This window comes from Mauremys reevesii, linkage group 18, assembly GCF_016161935.1.
Source record: "Mauremys reevesii isolate NIE-2019 linkage group 18, ASM1616193v1, whole genome shotgun sequence".
Lineage (NCBI taxonomy): Eukaryota > Metazoa > Chordata > Testudines > Geoemydidae > Mauremys > Mauremys reevesii.
The window spans coordinates 8,215,618-8,237,184 of record NC_052640.1 but is presented as its reverse complement, the minus strand read 5'-3'; the positions used below and the strand labels follow the sequence as shown (position 1 = coordinate 8,237,184).

Here is a 21,567-nt window from a genome sequence, read left to right as displayed (position 1 = left end):
TCAGTTAGCAGTTAGTTAATTGATGATAAAGATGAACCCAACAATGTCTGATTGAGATTTCTTTTTCCCTCATAAAATAGGAGGGTCAGGTCATGCAACTGTGCAGCACCACTCAGAGCTGGTTAGAAAGACTGATTATCACTGAGAAAACATCTACCTCAATTTCTTCCTGAAGACTGAAGAGTTCCTCTTTTGCAGATTCATTGAGAAGTTTTCCAAGAGAAGTCACCCAACCTTTTGCATTTTCCTGTACTGTGTAGGCTAAAGGGCCCAGGTTAAGCCTAATGCACTGTTCATCTTTAATCAAGGGCTGTTGAGTCACTTCTTGAGCTATCTTAATATAGAACTGCAACTTTTCATCAAAGGTGACACAAGCTGGTTTCTTTGCAGCAAACTTCTCCATAACAATGGCTTTATCTAATTTCCACAGAGGGCGATATCGCTTCCATCGATTCAAGTACTTGGTGAGAGAATTCAGGAGCTTGTGTATGTTTTGAGTGATGAGAACAGCCTGTTCGATTATTAGTGGGTTCTGAGAGATGTCATTAAAAAAACTCAAGGTGATGAGTTCGTCTTCTTCAGCGTGCTGAGGGGGGCAGTCGATACAGGTGCCGTGCATCCACCGTACAAAATGCTAGAGTTTTAGTATTAAAATAATAGTGTATTAATGGGGGGTGGGTGAAATTAGTGACAGTTGTTAGCCCTTAAGTAGAAGATTGCTCTGCTAAAATACTCAAGGCTTAATTCTGATCTGAAGTATGCAGGCATGTTGGACTTTTAAAGTTAACTGTTGGGCATTTGACAAAACAGGACACCTGTGTATCTGAGCTCAGAACTGAGCTCAGAGTACCTTACAGTGCCAAATGCATTCTTCCAGGCATTGTTATTTGGTCTGTTTTTCAAGACTGTCTCCTGAGGATGTCATAAGCTAGGCCAGAGGGGCAGGTACAGGTCAGTCAGGCTCAGCAAGAAAGTAGAGCATGAGCCGTGAGTTTTGGTGTGGGAAGGTGGAAGGCAGGACTGACCCGTATTTATATTTTTAGGGGGTGTGTTGTCTGTTCATCAGTGCAGGGTAGGATTGCTCCTAGAACATTGTGTTTCTTTTCTGAAAAGAAGCAGTGAACATCCTACAATTGTGAACAGACCCCTGGCCAGATACTATATCCCACTGAGCTAGTATAGGAGTTATGCACCTTCCTGAGTGCTAGGTAAATAGCCTGCCCTGCTGCTTGTGAGGAGATCGGTGGTTATAGGAAAGGTTACCTACACCTCTTTTCCTCCTAGCACACATATGCAAAGGAGGGCAGGGTCCAGTCTTAATTGTATTTGGATGCTATTTCCCTGCTGGTGTTTATACATTATAGGACCAAATCCTGAAGTTCTTACTCAAGCAAAACTCCTGATGAAGTCAATGGGAGTTTTGCCTGAATAAAAACTGTATGAAGATCTGAGTTTGGTCCTTTGTCAATAGCACAGTTTGTAAAATAAAACAATGTACTGAATATTTTTATTCCAACCAATATAATCGAAATCTTCCCCTTGACATATGTTCCAATACAAACATAAAGCAAGAATAACTCATTGTGTCAACAAGCAAGCCCTGAATAATCTTTATCAATAATCACCTTGGTGACTTCAACACAGTCTCTGATACAATGAACACTCATTTTGTCAATTTCACTGGCATTAGGATGCAGGATTATCTCAGGAGCAGATAAAATAGTTTCTGTTTGGAACAGTGGGACATCCCGAAGAACGGCCGCATTAAAAGCCTGCAAATTCCTGCCAAAAAAAATGTCAGACAATCTTAATCCTGCATTTTATAGCATCATAGATAGGCACAGATATGTAACAATAAATAGCAGGAATTGCAGGCATGAGGTCAAACTCTCCCCTCAGATGTGCAAGTCGCTCCCAATTAAGCCATTCAACACTAACTTCAATGGGAGGCCCACATGTGCATCTGAGGACAGAACTTGTCTCAGTGTGCCATGTAGAGATTGGTTTGATTGGTAAACTCTTACAGGGCTGCAAGAAAACAGGCAAGAAATTGAACTCTGGTAAACTGATTTAATAATAATAGGTGATATATCTATCTCCTAGAACTGGAAAGGACCTTGAAGGGTCATTGAATCCAGCCTCCTGCCTTCACTAACAGGACCAAGTACTGATTTTACCCCAGATCCTAAAGTAGCCCCCCTTAAGGATTGAACTCACAACCCTGGCTTTAGGAAGCCAATGCTCAAACCACTGAGCTATCCCTGCCACTGAAGATTGCATAACCATTCCCAGAATACAGCAGGGAAACTGCCCTTTGGCACAGCCTAACTGGCACAATGGGGCTGTAGCAAAAAGCATAATCCACTCTCGGAGAACCCTGGTGCAGTGTGCCTCTAAAACCAGGCGGCTAGTCAGCTCCACAGCTGCTCTCCACCACAATGGGCACACTTAACAGTTCGTGAGAACTGGAGCAGGCTGAGCGTGTGGAATAAGAGGAATAGGGTGGATCAAGGATTGGAGGGGGTATAGCCAGCATGCTTTTATACCCAGTGATTCTGAACCCCTAAAATGGCCCAAGGGCAACTGTAAAAGGCATTCAAGTTAGCCTGCATTGGGGTTCACACTGGCCCCTAGCAGCCACAGAACAGAGAAGATGCAAGCCCTCATTCTTCTCATCCTTTGCTGACAAGGGCTGGAAAGTCTAAAGGGGAGTGTGTTTGGCTTCTTGTTAACCAGTGTGGTACTACAGAAGCTCTTTTGTTACTAGCTTGGTGAATCTAATTCTAGCATAAACTACCAGCTTTGGGGATTGTCTGCCCTATTTCTTGCAGTCTCCTCTAACTGTAGCATCCTCGGTGTGGATCATTCAGGCACCTAGTCACAGGGGGCTGGATTAAATTTTAGCACCTATGAATTTAAAAACAACTGATTTGAAAAAAATAAACAGATGCAAGACAGTAAATCTATTAAACAGATGCAAGACAGTAAATCCACTAGACTTACTTCAGAACTAACTGTGTCAATGTATGATAGATTTTATTTTCCCAAAATGCATAATAGGGTGCTAGTTTTGAAGCTTTGCCAGTGTTGGTGTTGGCAACCAGCCCTTCCATTTTTGTTAGCAAGGGTCCAATGGCAACATACTTTCTAACAATGTGTTCCACATCTTTAGATCTTTCGCGCTTAATATACTCAAAGAATTCCTTCACTCCTGTAAAAGTTTATGAAGGAAAATGATTATTTATCACTATTTAGTTGTAATCGTAACAGTAGATTAACAAAATAATTAGTTGGGATTTATCTTTGAACGGTAAATTCATCTTGCAAGTTAATTTAGAATTTAATCTTCATTGTTATATTAATACCTCAGACCTTTTGGTGTGTACAGATTCAAGAATCTTCAAACTTGACTAAGACAGAGATTTTTACATATGGCAGTAACATTTTTAATTATCAGAGACATTCTGAAATAGCTAAACTCCACTAGTGCATGCTAATGACTGGAAGACCTGCTATGATTATTGAATTTCACAAATAAGTAAAACGCAACTCCAGCCCCATCCTCTATAACTGCAGTCTCCCTGACAGAATTTGTGAGTATAGCTGCACAAGAGGACAGGAGACACTGTATATAGGGGACTGCAGCACCGAGGAAGCCCCCACACAGCAGCACATGGTGGAGGTAGGGGAAAGGCCAGGACATGGATGACCAGAAGAAAGGCAGATACATGTTAAAAGATCCACTGCTATGTAGATCTTCATGTCTCACCACCACCAGCAGGGATATTGAAGCTATGCTTGTACTCCCTTCACTGTACTATGACACTGTACTGTAATTAGCCTTGGGAAGTACTTAATATTGTGTTCTCTTAGCAACAATAAAAGAGATGTAGCAAGGACACCACTTCAATAAGACACTTCACAGAGCTGAGAAATGAGAATACAAAATATAAGACCTACCAGGAAGTTCATCCTCATTTTTCAAAGGTGGGGATTTAAATAGATTTGTTGACTCTATTAATAAAAGCTTGTTGTTTATATCTCCGGCATTCTTATGAATCTGATGTACAAGCGATTCAAACTTCCCAATGGCTTGTGTGCACCGAACAATATAGTCACCAATACCTTGAAAATAATATGCGTCCATTTTATTCTCCTTCTTCAACGTATCTTACACCCCCATTTTATTAATTAGCCAATCTAAGCTTCTAAAAGAGCAATGTAGGCAGTGCAATGCCCATTCCTTCTAAGACCAAAAGGTCACTGTATTAACATGTCATGTATAGGGGATGCAATTCCATATTCATTGGGGAAGACCAGTATGTACTTCTTTAACAGGCACTGGGTCAGGCCAACAGACTGCACCATATTTTCCACAGGGTAACAGTCTGTATTCCTAAACCTGGACTGTGCACAGTTCAATTTATGATATCCTTGATCCTGAGCTGTAGTCACTTCTGCTCAGCATTTTAGATATAAGAAACTGCTATTAGTTGACAAGAGAAAGAAAAACGTATAGCCTGGGAGATGTTTTACTGAAAATTAATATCTAAAGGACATATTTAAATATCATCTATATTACCTAAGGAGTTCCAGTTGAGTCTCTTGTACCCTGATCTAAATACTCTCCAAAGCTCTTGAATATGATCATCAAGAAGCTGGATTTCTGCTTCATTTAGTGTTCCCATTAATTTGTGATAGTGATCCAACATCTGTTTCATTCCGGCTGTGTATCTAAAGACAGTCACAAGCATAATGCAAAACATTACAATAAAGATATTGCCTAGAACATCTGAAAACCTAATTTTGAACCCAGACATGGAGTGCTACACTGGTAGTTTTCCCAAGATTAACAATTTAGTCACCTAACCAGAGACTACTGGCACATCTCCTCTCTGTCATCCTGCTTACACATCAATGCTATTGAAGCCTTGTGGTTAGGGGGAAGCAGTAGATATGATATATCTTGACTTTAGTAAGGCTTTTGATACTGTCTTGCATGACCTTCTCATAAACAAACTAGGGAAATACAACCTAGATGGAGCTACTATAAGGTGGATGCATAACCAGTGGTGAGCTGGAGCCAGTTCGCACCAGTTTGTAAGAACCGGCTGTTAAATTTAGAAATCAGTGTAGAACCGGTTGCTAAAGGGGCGGCCCGCGGGACCGTCCTGTCCGGCCTGCCTGAGCTCCCAGCTGGGGAGGCTCCCCCGGCCCCTCCCCTGCTTCCCCCTCCCCCCTCGCAGAGCCACAGCATGCCGAGCCACTGGTGCTAGTGCAGCTCTGCAGCTCCTGCCACTTTGAGCGGCATGGTAAGGGGGGCCAGGCCTGGGCTGGGCGGAGGGGTTGGCAGGGCTACCGGGGGGGGCAAGTGTGGCAATTTGCCCCTTGCCCCAGGCCCTGCAGGGGCCCCCACAAGAATCTCTGAGGCTCCCCCCCGGCCCCAGCCCTGCCTCCGCCTTCCCTGCCCCCAACCCCCCCGTTCCCTGTCCCCTGACAACCCCCCCAGAACCTGTGCCCCACCCAACCCCCACCCTGCTTCCTGTCTCCAGTATTCCCTGCCCCTTATCCAACCCTCTCTGGCCCCAGCCATTACCATGCCACTTACGCCCGCCTCCCCCCTCTCCCAAAGCCTCAGAGCCTCAGAGCACCGCATCCAGGAGCGGCCCTGGACAGCACTGAGACAGCCTGGCTCCAGCAGGACCTGAGCTCCTCCCACTCAGAGCCTCGTGGTAAAGGGGTGGGGCTGCGAGCTCCGAGCCAACTGGTGGGAGCTCAGGTCCTGCTGGAGCCATGCCGTTGCAGCGCTGTCCAGGGCCGCTCCTGGACGTGGCGCGCTCAGGCTCTGGGAGAGGAGGGAGGCGGGGATAAGTGGCATGGTAACGGCTGGGGCCGGGGGGTTGTATAAGGGGCAGGGAGTCCTGGGGACAGGGAGTGGGGGGGGCAGAGGTTCGGGGGACGGTCAGGGGATGGGGAACAAGGGGGTTGGATAGGCGTGGGAGTTCTGGGATCTGTCGGGGTGGTGGTGGATGGGGTCGGGGCAGTCAAGGGACAGGAAGCGGAGAGAGTTGGGTAGGGGTGGGATCCTGGTGGGCAGTTAGGGTGGGGGGTCTCGGGAGGGGGTGGTCAGAGGACAAGGACTGGGGGGGGGTTGATGGGTTGTGGGTTCTGAGGGGGGCAGTCGGGGGCAGGACGTGTGTTGGGGTCGGACTGTGGGGGGAGACAGGCACGTGGGGCTTGTACTCACCACGTGGTTCCCTACCGGGTCTTCAGCGGCACTTCGGCGGCGGGTCCTTCACTCGCTCCGGGTGAAGGACCCACTGCCGAAATGCCGCTGAAAACTCAGAGCGAGTGAAGACCCCATCACCACTGTCGAAGTGCTGCTGAGGACCCAGTAGGGAACCAGTTCTTAGGATTTTAGGAGCTCATCACTGTGCATAACTGGTTGGGAAATCTTTCCCAGAGAGTAGTTATCAGTGGTTCACAGTCATGCTGGAAGGGCATAACGAGTGGGGTCCCACAGGGATCAGTTCCAGGTCCGGTTCTGTTCAATATCTTCAACAATTTAGATAATGGCATAGAGAATACACTTATAAAGTTTGCGGATGATACCAAGCTGAGAGGGGTTGTAAGTGCTTTGGAGGACAGGATTAAAATTCAAAATGATCTGGACAAACTGGAGAAATGGTCTGAAGTAAACAGGATGAAATTCAATGAGTACAAATGCGAAGTACTCCATTTAGGAAGGAACAATCAGTTGCACACATACAAAATGGGAAATGACTGCCTAGGAAGGAGTACTGTGGAAAGGGATCAGGTGGTCATAGTGAATCACAAGCTAAATATCAGTCAACAGTGTAACGTTGTTGCAAAAAAAGCAAACATTCTGGGATGTATTAGTAGGAGTACTGTAAGCAAGACATGAGAAATAATTCTTCCACTCTACTCCACGCTGATTAGGCCTCAACTGGAGTATTGTGTCCAGTTCTGGGTGCCACATTTCAGGAAAGATGTGGACAAACTGGAGAAAGTCCAGAGAAGAGCAACAAAAATTATTAAAGGTTTAGAAAACATGACCTATGAAGGAAGATTGAAAAAAACTGGGTTTGTTTAGTCTGGAGAAGAGAAGACTGAGAGGGGACATGATAACAGTTTTCAAGTAAATAAAAGGTTGTTACAAGGAGGAGGGAGAAAAATTGTTCTTCTTAACCTCTAAGGATAAGACAAGCAGCAATGGGTTTAAATTGCGGCAAGGGCGGTTTAGGTTGGACATTAGGAAAAACTTCCTGTCAGCGTGGTTAAGCACTGGAATAAATTGCCTAGGGAGGTTGTGGAATCTCCATCATAGGGGATTTTTAAGAGCAGGTTGGACAAACACCTGTCAGGGATGGTCTAGATAATACATAGGCCTGGTCTACACTGGGGGAGGGGGGAATCGATCTAAGATACGCAACTTCAGCTACGAGAATAGCATAGCTGAAGTCGACGTATCTTAGAATCACTTACTTTGCATCCTTGCAGCGCGGGACCAATGGCCGCCGCTTCCCCGTCAACTCCGCTTCCGCCTCTTGCCATGGTGGAGTTCCGGAGTCGACGGCAGAGCAATAGGGGATCGATCACTACCCGCCGATCTGGTGGGTAGTGTAGACGGACCCTTAGTCCCGCCTTGAGTGCAGGGGACTGGACTAGATGACCTCTTGAGGTCCCTTCCAGTTCTATGATTCTATGAAGTCAATGGAAAGACTCCACTGATTTCAACAGGTGTTGGGTTGGCCCCTATAGCACCAATCCAGAAAAAGCATTTAAAACATGATCATCTTTAAGCTCATGAGTGAAATCAATGGGTGTCAGGGGCTTTTGAGAATCCCATTAGGCACCTATCTGCACCATTAGTGCCTTAATACCTTTGAAAATCTGCCCTAGGTGACTTGCTCAAGGTCATACAGGAAATCGATGGCAGAGTCAGGCATTAAATTGAGGTCTCCTAGTGACTGAGGAATGTTACAATGCATAGCAGTATAGTATATGATTTGCTTTTTCTTGAGGGATTACCATGTGTTTTGTTTGCTTTATTTCATCATACATAATACAGAAAGCAGACAGCACCAGATGAAAGATTATTTGTGCAAACTTCCAAGAAAGCATAACAATGACCACGGAGTCTCATGTTTTTAAAATTTGATGACAAAGGGCCCATTCCTGTTCTGGGTGAAGTCAATAGGAGTATTGCCATTGAGTACAGTCAGAACTCAATGGCAATGTTCAAATTTTATATCCTTACCTAAGAAATTTGTCCTCCTGTAGTGCCACGTTCCTTGCTATTTCAGGTACTGGAAACCCCAGCTGCTCCATGTATTTTGTTTCATTGATAACCTCTTGGAGTTTGGGAGAAAAATTGACTGTGAAACGACTCCACTTCTCCCCGGTGTCAACCTCTTCAGAATGCGGGCTCTACAGCACAGAAGAGAAACAGCAGCAAGAAGGACGGAGAGGTCAGTTAAAAATCAAAGAAACAATTATCTTCAGGGGGCATTTTCAAGGTAAACAGACTGATTCACTTGTGTCATATAGCAGACTTGACATTCAGGGCTAGCTGTGGAAATGCATTTCAGACGGCTGCCACATTCAGCACTTTCTTTGCATGAATTAAACGCAACTATCTCTTCATTTAAAATTGACCATAAGAGATAGAACAAATACTCCCCCTCCATATGCTGTGCCAACAATCCACAATGGAAAACCCAGTGTATTAGTCCCAAAGAGTTTACAATCTAAATAGAGAAGGCAGACATGGGGGTAGGGGAAGACATATAACACACAAGCAGAGTGAACAATGTAATGGCAGCAAACTCATGTTAATTCCATGATTTTTTTGGATTGCAACCAGAAGTACCTGGGAATCAAGTTGCCTTTTAAGTGGAGTATCCTGCAGTGAGCACATCACGCTGGTGTTGTATAGTATAGTAACAAATCTCGATATAGTAAAGATGAAGCTGTTGGAAAATACTTACTATTTTTTACAGCACCTGAATAATGTGCTCAGAGCAAAATAGAGATATTAAGACAAAGCACTGGCATGTCCTACCTAGAATTGCCAGGAATGATGGCACAACACACGTTATCATTTATGCTTCTGCCAAGTCATTCAACAATTGTGACAAATATGACAGCCCATGTCGGATCCCCAAATAATTCTGAGTTCAGAAGTATCGACATTTCCCCAAACAACTCAGTTCCTCTCTTTAAGAAACCACTCTGAGAAAATCTCACCTGATCAATAACTTGGCTACAAATCAATGAATTAGCAGAAGATTGACACCTGACCCTTCCTCCCCTCACCTGATCGGAGGGCTCTGAATTAGCTTGGACTATGGTCCCAGAAGAATGGACTTTAGCAAGCAGGGTTTTTTTCAATAATACTGGGAGCACCTGTTCAGTCCAGTCCCTCCAATGATCATATTTCAGATCTTCATATTCTTTCATTCTCTTAGCCACTTCCAGATACTTTTGTTTTACCTGTAAGAAAGAATTCAGCTCCATTCATTTTACTCTATAATATAGACAGAGACAACATTTTCTTGTCTGAACAGGGCTACTTAAAATCGTTTTTAATATTTGTTTTTATTAAGTAAGGGAGCGAGTAGAGTCTACTGGTTAATGCAGGGGGCTGAGACTGTAGACTCCTAAGTTCCACTGCCAACTCTGCTACTGCCTCTTTGAGACACACTCAGAGCTGTCACAATCAATGTGTGTCTCAGTTTCCCCATTTGTAATATGTTTTGTATCACAATACTTATGTACACAAACATGCCATGAATTTTAATTAATGCGTGTAAAGCACTTGTATATATTTAGATGAACAGTGCTACTGAAGTGTAAAGTACTACTTTCTTTATTAAATACCAATGAAACCAACATACCTCCTTCCCACGCTCACCAGCCAGCAACTCCTCTACTTCTTGAAACCGAATAATAGTGTGTTTGATACGATGGAAAAGGGATCGTGACCAATATATTGCTCCAGCCACTGGAGGATGATTCTTGTACAGAGGTGGATTACTGAGGTTTTGGATGAAGATGTTATTAACTATGTCAACCTATAAAAGAATCAGCATAGTACAGAGTTATCAGAAACATCACCTTCCATCTCCACTATCTCTAGCACATGCCATACACATTAGAAGGATCAACAGCTAATTCCAGCAGCAGAACACTAACAGTTTGTTAATAACTTCCATGGCACCTTTATTTTGGATTAAGCTGATTAGAATTATTTGCCTGTCTACATTTTCACCAAGTGGGTATTCACCCACAAAAGCTTATGTGCCAATACTTCTTAGTCTATAAGGTGCCACAGGACTCTTTGTCGATTTTCACCAATAGGTACTCATTTCACTTTTGATATTCCCAGCCAGATGGCACTTCATTTTCATAAAGACCTTTCGATGTTCTTGCATTTTTTTATTAAAAGGATATAACTTTATATTATTATATTTTTATTATATATTACACACACATGCACGCCCATACATACATGTGGTCATATTTTGGTTTCTATCATATAAGCAATCTCAAATGGTCATCCTAATATTATTCATACAAAGAGAAAAATAAGCTTTCAATACCAAGAGATCAATCCTGACTTCACCTGGAAGGTGGGAAAAGGTGTGACAGGATCTATCAGGCCTTCTCTGCCCCCTGCTGGAGGCATCAGTGCCCTGGCACCTCTCTTCTCAAGGAAAACTCACTTAAGCCAGGCTACCAATAAGACTTAGCCCTCCAGAGGACTAGAAGGGCCCTAGGGAGACCCTGACCAATTGGGAGCCAGCAAACCAATTAAGAAGGCTTGCAGGCTTCTATTGAGAGAGAGTGCTAGGCGAGACAGGTATAGAGGAGGAGCTCCTAAGTGCTAGGTAAGAACCTAACGGGCCAGGCCAGGGCCTTGCCTTCAAGCACTGCAATTTACCGCTTGCCTTTTTGGTTTGTTTATTTAAGGGAACAGATAAACAAAGTGTAATAGGGTGGACCCTGCTCCTGCTGTGAGGGGTTTAAAAGTGGCCTGGTAGGGCTTGAGAGCTGTGGCTCTAAAAGCTGGGCTGATTGGGGAAGTGGCTGCAGCTGGGCCACACCCCAATCAGGCTCTCTGCCTTCGGAGCTAGAGACTGGATACCTGAGTGAAGCAGGGCTCCAGCCTAGAAAGCCCCAGGCTGCGGCCTAGCAGTGGGCCAACAGGTACTAGGGGTTGCAGAGGGCAGCCCAGGGGTAGGCCAAGGCAGCAGGTCCAAACCCCTTTGCCTGTGATGAGTAGGCTGATACTGCAGTCTGCCCCAGGGGTTACTGCCAGTGGGCAGCACCCCCATGTGGGCCTGAAGACAGGCGGATCAGTAGCCTGCAGAGGGCGCTCCAGCGCTGGAACGAGCTAATTCCCAGAGTCACCAGCAGGAGGCGCCGCAGGGGTGAGTCCGGCTCGTCTACACAAAGATAATAAATTCAGAATATGGCTAAATGTTTAGAGACTGACACCAGGCTTTCAGCATGAGCCGCTCTGCTCCAGGCAGGTGGTCATCACTTGTGGACTAAGGCAGGGAGCACTGGCAGTACCACACTTGGCCCCACAGGGAGTGCTATGAGGCAGCCCCCACCTGTGATGAGGTGGAATTACATGTGCAGCAGTGTTGTGTGCAAATAATGCATGAGAAAAGCCATGATCTTACCATGGCAGCTACAGCTGCCTAATAAAATACAGCATGCTATCTGGTCAAAGTGGGAGTCCATGAGCTGGCAAGCACATACTCAGCCACCATCAGCACACAATGGCAGGTATAAGTTTTATTGTGCATATTACTGCTGCTCAGAGAAAGTACCCTGTAAAGCATTGTGGCAGTCCTCCAAGAGACATCTGGAAAGGAGATGCTAGGAAGTCTCAGGCAGGATGAATGGCCAGGATGAATATGCTACACAGATATTTGTCTGCAACAGCAGGATCTGACATTAACGATCCTATTGTGCAACTGGTCCATGTGTGAAATTCCCCTCAAAATCACTGAGAATTCCTCATGGCAGCAGAACCAATTCCTAAAACCGAATACTATAGGAACATGACCCTATTGGGAGAGCATTTGATGCTGGGATTTTGACCCTAGCAGGAGTTTATAAATGGTGGGATTTGGGCAGATGGAACCTGATCCAGAAAGGCGCTGATCACCTGCAGTTCCTATTGATTTCAATGGGGGTTGCAGTCACACAGGACCTCTCAAGATCAAATGCTTTATTAGGTGCCACAGAAGCAGGGGAACAAAAACATCCAAAATATCAGTAAGTAGTAAACTGAGGTCATTTTTCAGAAGGAAACAAATATTACAAAAATGTTCCCAGAAGAAATCTCTTAGATCTGATAAAGAGTACTTTTCATAGTTCTTCAAGAGTATAAAATAGTGAAGATACATTTAGAGTGAAGGCATATGCCCTGAAAAAACTCCAACTGGACAAAATGCAGCAGCCTCTCTGCTTAGCAACACAGTTCACTATGAAGGCATTACCCTGATGCCCTCCTCTCAGCACTGGTTCCCCAAAGATTATAGAATGGAGTTACTCTGATATTCAAAGCTCTCCGTGGGACTGGCCTGGACTATCTTAGAAATCACTGCTCCCTTTATTGCCCTGATCTCCCACAACCGGTATGTTCCTATCAAATTGTCATCCAGTACAAGGAGGCTCATGAGCGTAGGAGACATAATTTTCACAGGAGATGGAATATTGTAGAACGGTGGTTCTCAAACTTTTTTTTCGCGGACCACTTGAAAATTGCTAAGGGTCTCGGCGGACCACTTAATGATCTTTCCAAATGTTGTTTGTAGCATCAGCTAACTATTGTAAAGCACTTTGGAGAAAAGTGCTACATAAATAAAACCCTTGATAATAAACATTTTTTGTTCTACAAATAAAAACACACAACTCATTTTAATATCAGTAGTCTTACCTTTCTAATGTAATGGATGTGCCCTCTCTTCCCCGCCGCGGCAGCCCCTGAGCTGGGTCTGGGAAGGGGGGTGGTCTCTGGAGCTGGCGAAAGTCGCCTCTTTCTCTGGCCGCTGCAGCCCTTCACATCCCAAATTCCCCTCTCCACCCACTCTTTTCACCCCACTGCCCCGCTCCTACCTATCCCCTGTTCCTCCCAAGGCCAGCACCTCACCTTACATGTGTGTCTTCTCCAGGGTCCAGGCACCTAATCAGTGGAGCCATGCCTGCACGGCTCTACTAATTAGGTGGGTGGCCCTTCATTTTCTCATGTGTGGCTGCCCAGATGCGCACCTTAGAGGGAACTACCTGTGGACCACCTGAATGGAGCTCATTGGTGGCCCACGGACCACCATTTGACAGCCTCTGCTGTAGAACTCATGCCCACAAGAAATAAGAATGACCAGGCCCCACTGCATACAGAACTAAATGCAAACCTTGTCTCCCTTTGACCCACAATAAGTATCCTAACACAGACAACCACATATACAAATATCTACATACTAATTGTGCTATTTCTCCTTCAGGCTGCAAAGAAAAGAGAGAGATTGTTATCGTTATTTCTAAATACTTGGGAGCCTCTCAGATACTATGGTGACAGGGGTCGTGTAAGTCCCTAGACAGATACATAAATTTATTGTTCAAGAAGGGATACTTCTACTTGGTAGAGAATTTTATGTGTTTCTTAAGAAATTCTTAAGTGAAATACCTCTTTACAATACTGTGCCAGAATATCATTAAATTTCATCATCATCTGTCTATTGATGGCATCCCGAGAGCGGATGTGTTTAAAGTTTAAGAGCATGTCAAAAGCAGCCTCTGCTGATCGAAGGGTCTTAAAGGACTCATCAATAAAGTTCTTGGCCTCTTTTTCTATAACCTAGAAAAGAAAAAGACAGCAAGTCAAGAAACAAAACTGCTTATGGATTAACTTTGCAGAGACAAAGGGAGGAAGAGAGAGTGGCCTAGGTGTAAAACACATAATGTTGTGCTAACATTAAAGTATAATTTTGCTTCTCTTTATTTGAATTTTTTTTTCAAAAACCAACTGATGCCTGTTCAATGGCCTAAGGGAAATGAGTGCACTGGATCTCAAACCAATGCCTACAGGGCAAGAGTGTACATCCCACCATCCCAACTGGTACCATTGCTGGTCTTCTCAGCAGAGAGGTGAGGGACTGAAGGAGTCCAGGAGTGTGAGCCTTAACTCCCATTTAGGTCATAGGAGAGGCAGGGTAGCAGGTGAGTGTCAGGAAGGCAAATTCTAGCACTGCTCAATTAACAAAGAGCTTCAAACTCCAGGGCTTTGAATGAACCAGCACCTTTCACCAGCTCTATGTTCACATGCAAAGTGTAAAACAAACAAACAAAAATAACCCTTGGCTTCCTCCCAAAACTCCAAATTAAAATGTTTGGCCATGTTTATTTTATTATTAATTCATTTATTTTTTACTTTTCAGGCTTGCATTTATTTTAAGTTTAAATTTTGAAATTCTAGAAGGAAGATATACAGTGTTATAGAAATAACCAGCACAGGACCTGCTACCTACCAGCACTTCCGATTTAAAATCTTCCATAACAAATTTCCACTGAGATGCACATTTGATGCTAAAAGGGTCAAAAGTCAGCACTTCCATAGGACTAATTAGCCCATCAACCCTTCGCAATACATCATCAATGCGCTTTGGATCTCCAGTGACAGCCTTCAGTTCAGTACCAAATATATTGTAGAACTCTTCAATAACCTGTTTGTTCAGACAAACAGAAATTATTTTTAACTATCTTTCAGCCAAAACAATATTTTTGTGTATTCTTTCCTTTAATAAATAACTTTTACATAGAGGAAATAAATAATCCTTACACTGACATACATTTTGTATATTCCCATAAAAGACTATACAATTCCATATAAAAATCTAGGTGCCCAATATTCAGAAAAAATTCCCATTCCTGCTGGTAGGAATATATTGCTAGTTACTACAAAGTTTATATCCTCTTACCTCAAGATATACTTTCTGATCAAAAACTCACTCATCCACAAACATTATATTTATTATGTCAATGTGATCAAACAAGAATTTCCATAATTCTGACCTATTATCTTGCATTTGACATACTGACCTTTTATGTGTGTCAAATTTTCTAAAATACTGTACATGGAAAACTCCCACAGTTTCAGGGATTATTTTCCCCCAAAACAAAGTATGTTCACTGGTATTTAATATAATTCTGATAGATACTAAATCCTAAAAGTGACTAATATATAAAAATATTTAATTGTTTTAAATATGTATAGAGTTAGCAATAATGTAAACCTATTAAAATATATCTTTTCCAGACTAAGGCCCTGATCCTGAGAAGACTTAAGCATGTGCTTAACTACACACACACATAATTAATCCCACTGACATCAGTGGGACTGTCCATTGCCTCAAGTTAAACACAAGCATAAAGCTCTGCAAGATTTGGTTGTAGTTTTGGATAACTGTTCCTCTATTTATGTCTATGAATTTGTTCTTAAAACATTACATTTATTCTTCAGTGTTAAAAGTACACATTTAAAACACAAGACCGCTTAAAACATTTAAATTATTTTAATGATAATATAATAATGAGTAAATTTGGTGGTGAATCACATTATCCATCTCCAAAAAAAGAGCCCAATTTGAATTAAAGTCAGCATCCATTTCTGGTCCTACAGAGGCTGACCCAGATATAGGAACCCATTCCATAATGGGGTACTGGTGAGCAGACCCCTATGCCCACACACTCCTATAGAAACCATTGAGACTCTGCAGGCATCAGAATCTATCCACCTGGCTCCCATTGAAGACTTGGGTCGATAATTATTACACCCACATAATTTTTTTTTTTGAACTTCCTTCTCCAGAGTTTGATCCTTTTCTTTTTCCTCCAACTTACTTGGCCCACACTGAGATCAAGGCCAATTGTATTCCAAGATCAGATAATAAGTGCTCAAGCAGGCAGAAACCATCTGCCTTCCCTCCTCTGCCACCTTATGTATATTAGAAAAAGTGCTTAGAGTCCAGCAACCTGGGAGGCAGGAGATATACATTTCTACTACAACAGTATCTAGGGTGACCAGACAGCAAGTGTGAAAAATCGGGACGGGGTGGGGGGGTAATAGGAGCCTATTTAAGAATGAGACCCAAAAATCGGGACTATCCCTATAAAATCGGGACATCTGGTCACCCTAACAGTATTACGAAGAATCTGCCAGATGAGCCCACTAGCAAATTTCTTAAAGGTTACTAACATTTCATTAAATTCAGCAAATACAATACAATGCAAAACAATCTCTCACAGCTAGGGAATCTAGATACACAATCCTTTTATTTAAAACCACACACATTACTACCTGCACAATATCATACAGATCTTGACAGATCAAAGCCATATAATCTGTTTTTTCAAATAGACGCCTTCGGTCAAATTCCCATCGTTGGTCTCTTCCTGAGGCTTCAATTTGGGCACGAATATCGAAATAGGATTTTTTCCACATTTCAAGAGTGCCTTTGGCTTCCAGCAATTTAGTTTTTGCAATGCTTCTATCTTCTCTATTAAACAAAACAAAGCAGTTAGAAGACTGACAAGAACCTTTAAAGGTTTAATATGAAATGATGCTTTCATTGAGCTAGAATATCTTGGTTCAATAAAGTCTTCTATTTTAATGAAATCTAGCTAAAACTTAAAATTTCCCAATACTATCTCACCCTCAAGAACATTTCAAGACTTTGGTTTTTGAAAAGTTCAAAAGGAAGAAAGATTTCAGGGCTGATTCTGATAGCACTTACATCATATTTGTACCACTGGAATTCCACTGATTTCAACAGAGTTACTACTACTTTATACCAGCCCATGTCAAAAGGGAACCAAGTACCCCCATCTTTAAAGCTGCTTCAATAATATATGAGAGTGCATATACTGAACTTCTCAAATGTGCCTTTAAATTTGCTAAATATAATGAAAGCTCCTGAATATAAGTAAGACATACTTGATAAGATTGGCACCTATCATACTTACTGTAAGATATTTAAAGCTACTAACAGTTATGACCTAGTTAAGTAAGAATCTACTGCTTACTTAAACAAAGTCCGTAAGTCCACAACTTTGCAGACCCTTGCTGTAATTTCCCATGCAATTCTTTCCATGAGGGGTATCATTCGCTCATCCTTGTTGTAATGCCGTGAGATAATCCAAACCATTCTCAGTGCGTTCATCATTGAAGGAATTGTATCCAAGACAATATTAAATCCAGTGCCATGAGTTAAATTCTTTTAAATAGAGGATAAATATTGTGAATAAGATTGCCATGAAAAAACAGAAACCTACTCTATTAAAACTAAATAATTGGGCTCAAGAGAATTTATGAGACTAACAAACATATGGCCAAATCCAGCAAACCTACGCGTCAGTAACTTTAAAGTTACTCATGTGCCTAAGTGTCTGCAGGACTGGGTCTACAGATGTGAATATTCAGGTTCTGGCAATTTGTTTTCTCATTAAAATTCTAGTTTCTATTAAAGACTGCCAGTACTTATTGCCCAAATCTACCTCTGAATGCTTGAATGGGTCCTAGCTCCTTTAACAGGAGACTCATGAGTGCACAGGAGACTCATGAGTGCATTCAGCAGCAGAAACTGGCCCAAAAATGGAGCAATGACAAATCTTTGGTTTTATTTATTCGTTCATTTTATTACCCATGTTAAGTGACTCCTCCGAGGCTGTGGTATAATAGCCAGCACTTCCTATCTAAGTGACTAAAATCTCAGACCTCATTCTACTTTCAGTTACTATGCACAAGTACAACTCCCAGTAAAGTCAGTTCCAAAACTGGGGATTGAAGCAGCCCACGTTCCATCAAGGTCTAGTGGGCATAGAGAGTTGACATGCAGTAGATGAGGCAGCCAAGATCTTGGGACCCTGATCCAACTCCCATTGTCAATAAGAGTTGAATCAGGCATTAATTCAGTAAACTTGTACAGTTGCCTAGAAAGGTTACAAACCACTTATCTATGAGACAGAATACACTCTCCTCTCTATTGATCACTGCAATCCGAACAACTCTTCACCTAGGAAGAGAAGCTAAACGAGCATTTTTTTCTTTTTCACTATCTAAGCACATCACAGTGTATTTTTATTATTAATAAAAAAATGATAGGAAAAATAAAAAAGAAGAGCTGGGCTTATATCAAAAGAAAGACATGACTGAATTAAACACTGACAAATCTTCTGAAGTATCATTAGATAAACATACCTTCAAATGGCGCTCCAGAGTTGAAAGAAACCTAACATTATCTACAGCTTCCACATGGTGCCTGCTAAGATCATTTATGACTATCTGCAAATTTTCAAGAAGTCCAGATTCAGCTTCCTTTAGTATTGCTAAGATTTTTTTCACTAATGGGAGCTTTATCTGTTCAGTCAGAGCACTTAGAGTAGCATTTCTTTCACGCCACAGGTCAATTTCTGCTAGTGGGCCATTACCCTAAGGATGAGAGGAAGCAAGGAAAGGCATTAGAATTCTCTTTATGACTGGGGGGGAATTATAACCATGCTCACATTTCTTAAGCTTTTATTTGCAACATGTTCAGTGCACTAAACAAGGCTGCATCAATAAAGATATTTATATGGTTACACCTGCATAATGTGGCCATAAGACATTTCTGAAACACAGAGCACTTCCTAAAGGAAGAAATATTTGCCAATTTAGGCTCCAGTCAGGAGATAAGCCCCACACAAGCAGATCCCTGAAGTTAATGAGGCTTCACACAGGCAGTGGGGTCTGCCATATGGAACTAATTGCAGGATTGGGGCTTTAGGCCCCAGTTCTGCAAATACTTATGCATATGAGTAACTTAATAGATATGAGTAGTCAGGTTGACTTTAATGGGCTTACTCACTTCCATAAAGTCACTTGTGTGTGTAACTGTTTGCAGAATCAGGTCCTTATAGAGAGAATTTTTGAATATTCATAAAGATTTCAGGGATAAATAAGTGCTAAACTAAAACAAAATGTCATTGCAGTTTTTAACATTATGTAATGTTTACCATTTGATTTGACTAACAGGGAGACAGCTAACAATGATGATTTTGAAAATGTACACTCCATTATCCAAGTTTATGTCGCTGAAGATTCAGAAGATGGGGATAAAGTATATATCAGTATTATATTAGTCAGCAGATGGAAACCACACCCTTTTGGGCAATCAAACAGAGAATAACACTGAGCACAAACCAGTAATGGAGAGATCGGTTTTGGCATGCTGAGTGGTTATTAGCAATGTTACCTGTGGGACCTTTCTGAGTTGTTCCTCAACGGCTGTGGATATTAATGTTAGCCAGGTCATTCCACAGTGCTCCAATGTTTCAATCACTTCTGGATCTGTGGCAAGTTCACTCACTTCTGCATCTAGATTTATAGTTGGCATCTCCAATTTAATCTCTCCTGTTGGAACAAAATGCAGTTAGACTCAGTTAGCCATTTTATTTCCCCAATATGCTTCATCAACACCATTCAAATAATACAATGAAAAGAGCACAAACCTTCCATCTAGGTATCTATCTGAGGACAGCTAGTAAACCGTCCGCTTATTCTATCGGCGATTTTGGCCAAAAGTTTCCTCTCTCTCCAGAGTTTTTGGAAATGTAACCCCCCCACACCTCTCACTTCCAGGGTTTAAAACAATCTCTAACTACTATGAATTAGGCTGAGGCATCATTGGGGCAGATTATCCCACATCTACCTATTCTGGGGCTCTTGCACCTTCCTCTGAAGCATCTGGTGATGGCCATTGTCAGAGACGGGATTCTGGACTGGAGAGACCAAAAGAACTGATCCAGTAGGCAATTCCTATACTTCTGTGCTCCCTTCCCTCACTCTCCCTCCACATGACTGTTGGAAGGCAGTTAGGGGAGTTTAGCCTCTCTCCCACTCCTATTCCTGACTCCTTGGCAGGATATTTATTACAGATCTGGTCTATTTGCTCCATGCTCCCTTGCATGTATAAAGCTGTATGTAATGCTCTTATCATCACAGAAGAGGACCTCTGATCAAATCCGGAGACTCCCCAGGAGCTGCATGCAATTATACAACTACAGGTTGAGTATCACTATTTGAAACAAAACCAAACCTGAATTAATTTCTTTCCACTGTCATGTAATGTAAATATCAAGTGTAGGGCAGGGGGAGACACTTGCCTTCAATCTGCTGTATAGTCCTTTGAATATGGCTTAGGAATTTCTGCATGTTCATTAAGAACTCATTCCTTATTATGTGAAAACTGTGAAATTCCACAGACTGCTCTTTCTTTTTTTCAAGAGGCTCAGCTTCAGCTAAACGCCTGTCTTCAGCCTCTGGCTTTTCGGTGTCTGGATGAAAGGCAGGTTCCTCAGCCTTGTGCTGATTATGGGACAAAGCAGGCAAAAAAACCTGAAATGCAAACATGTACCACAAATTAGACTGTTCACATTTTTGAAAGATCAACATCCAGTCAAATTTCTAACTATTAATTTAACAAACCTTTGGATCTATTGCACATGACTAACTATAATTCATTTCATCTCTTTATCGACATGACTTTCTCCTCAAATATTATGGGGTAATAGCCCAGTCATCCTTTTTTATTCTGTCTTCACACCCTATCTGAAAGCTTCCTTCAACCTCATCTGACTCTCATGTATAAATAAAGACGTGTTATTACATTCCCAGACACCCCCCACACTTGGAACATGCAATGAGTTCAAATATCAGCTTTCTCCACACTCTTCCCTAAACTCATGGGGGGGAGATTCAAATTAAATATTATATATAAATTTAAAGTGGGTAAATCAGATTAGCTTAGCAACTATTAGAATTTACTGTGTACTGATAATATCAACCTTGTACTAAATGGATTAGACTCTAACAAAAACTTCAGGGGTCCATACGCAGAAATGGTAACACCTTTACCTGTGAGAAAATATTCTTCAGCATCAAAAGAGTGTGACCATTCAGAATGCCACACTCGAGCAAATCAGGCAGAATTTCATTAGCTTCGTTCACATCATTAGGCTCACTAACTGTTTCTAGACAGTAATAAATAATAAGTGTTACATTTTGCTACTTGGTACAGAAAGCAGTCATTAAAACCAGTGCTGATGTGTTCCTGCATAAGGAGCAATTAAATGTTAATCATTCTAAAAAGTAAATATATCTGGGAATAAACTGGATATGACTTGAACCAATTCACTCAGCCACTTATAAATGAAACCTGCCTGGACTCTCAAATACTCTAAAGCAGGTTATAAGCAAGCAAAAGGAGATCAGATGGATCATTCTACTATAAATTTTTATATGCTAGCTTGATGGCTTAGTGGTGGTTCTTTCCTCTGTCATGTCTTCTGGAGATGCTGTTTTAATTTCCAGCTTCTCACTCTTCAGAGCTAATGGGAAAATCTTGCACAGAATTCATCAAAAAATGCCAATTATTTTTTGCTGGAAATGTTGAAAAATTAATGAGAAAAATCGGGACAGGATGGGGGGTAATA

At 42.1% G+C, this 21,567-nt stretch overlaps 1 protein-coding gene across 4 annotated transcripts in view; it reads right to left on the bottom strand.

The window, feature by feature from the left end:
* Window positions 1-21,567, bottom strand: part of DNAH10 (dynein axonemal heavy chain 10) — a 95,012-nt gene that overhangs the window by 65,623 nt on the left and 7,822 nt on the right. For 2 of the 4 annotated variants that reach the window (XR_005589556.1, XM_039505084.1), the window contains exons 5-20: window positions 20,990-21,105; window positions 20,239-20,470; window positions 19,329-19,486; window positions 18,296-18,526; window positions 17,122-17,312; window positions 16,397-16,595; window positions 14,568-14,762; window positions 13,727-13,897; window positions 9,921-10,097; window positions 9,340-9,516; window positions 8,282-8,451; window positions 4,583-4,734; window positions 3,961-4,125; window positions 3,004-3,211; window positions 1,626-1,782; window positions 158-634 (exon numbers count right to left, since the gene is read on the bottom strand). Coding sequence is in view for 3 of the 4 variants with exons in the window: in XM_039505084.1 (XP_039361018.1) it covers window positions 158-634; window positions 1,626-1,782; window positions 3,004-3,211; window positions 3,961-4,125; window positions 4,583-4,734; window positions 8,282-8,451; window positions 9,340-9,516; window positions 9,921-10,097; window positions 13,727-13,897; window positions 14,568-14,762; window positions 16,397-16,595; window positions 17,122-17,312; window positions 18,296-18,526; window positions 19,329-19,486; window positions 20,239-20,470; window positions 20,990-21,105 (3,176 nt within the window). In the remaining variant the exon portion in view is untranslated. Of the gene's footprint in view, window positions 1-157; window positions 635-1,625; window positions 1,783-3,003; window positions 3,212-3,960; window positions 4,126-4,582; window positions 4,735-8,281; window positions 8,452-9,339; window positions 9,517-9,920; window positions 10,098-13,726; window positions 13,898-14,567; window positions 14,763-16,396; window positions 16,596-17,121; window positions 17,313-18,295; window positions 18,527-19,328; window positions 19,487-20,238; window positions 20,471-20,989; window positions 21,106-21,567 lie in introns of those variants that run through there. The other 2 variants (XM_039505085.1, XM_039505086.1) reach the window with 2 other exon arrangements.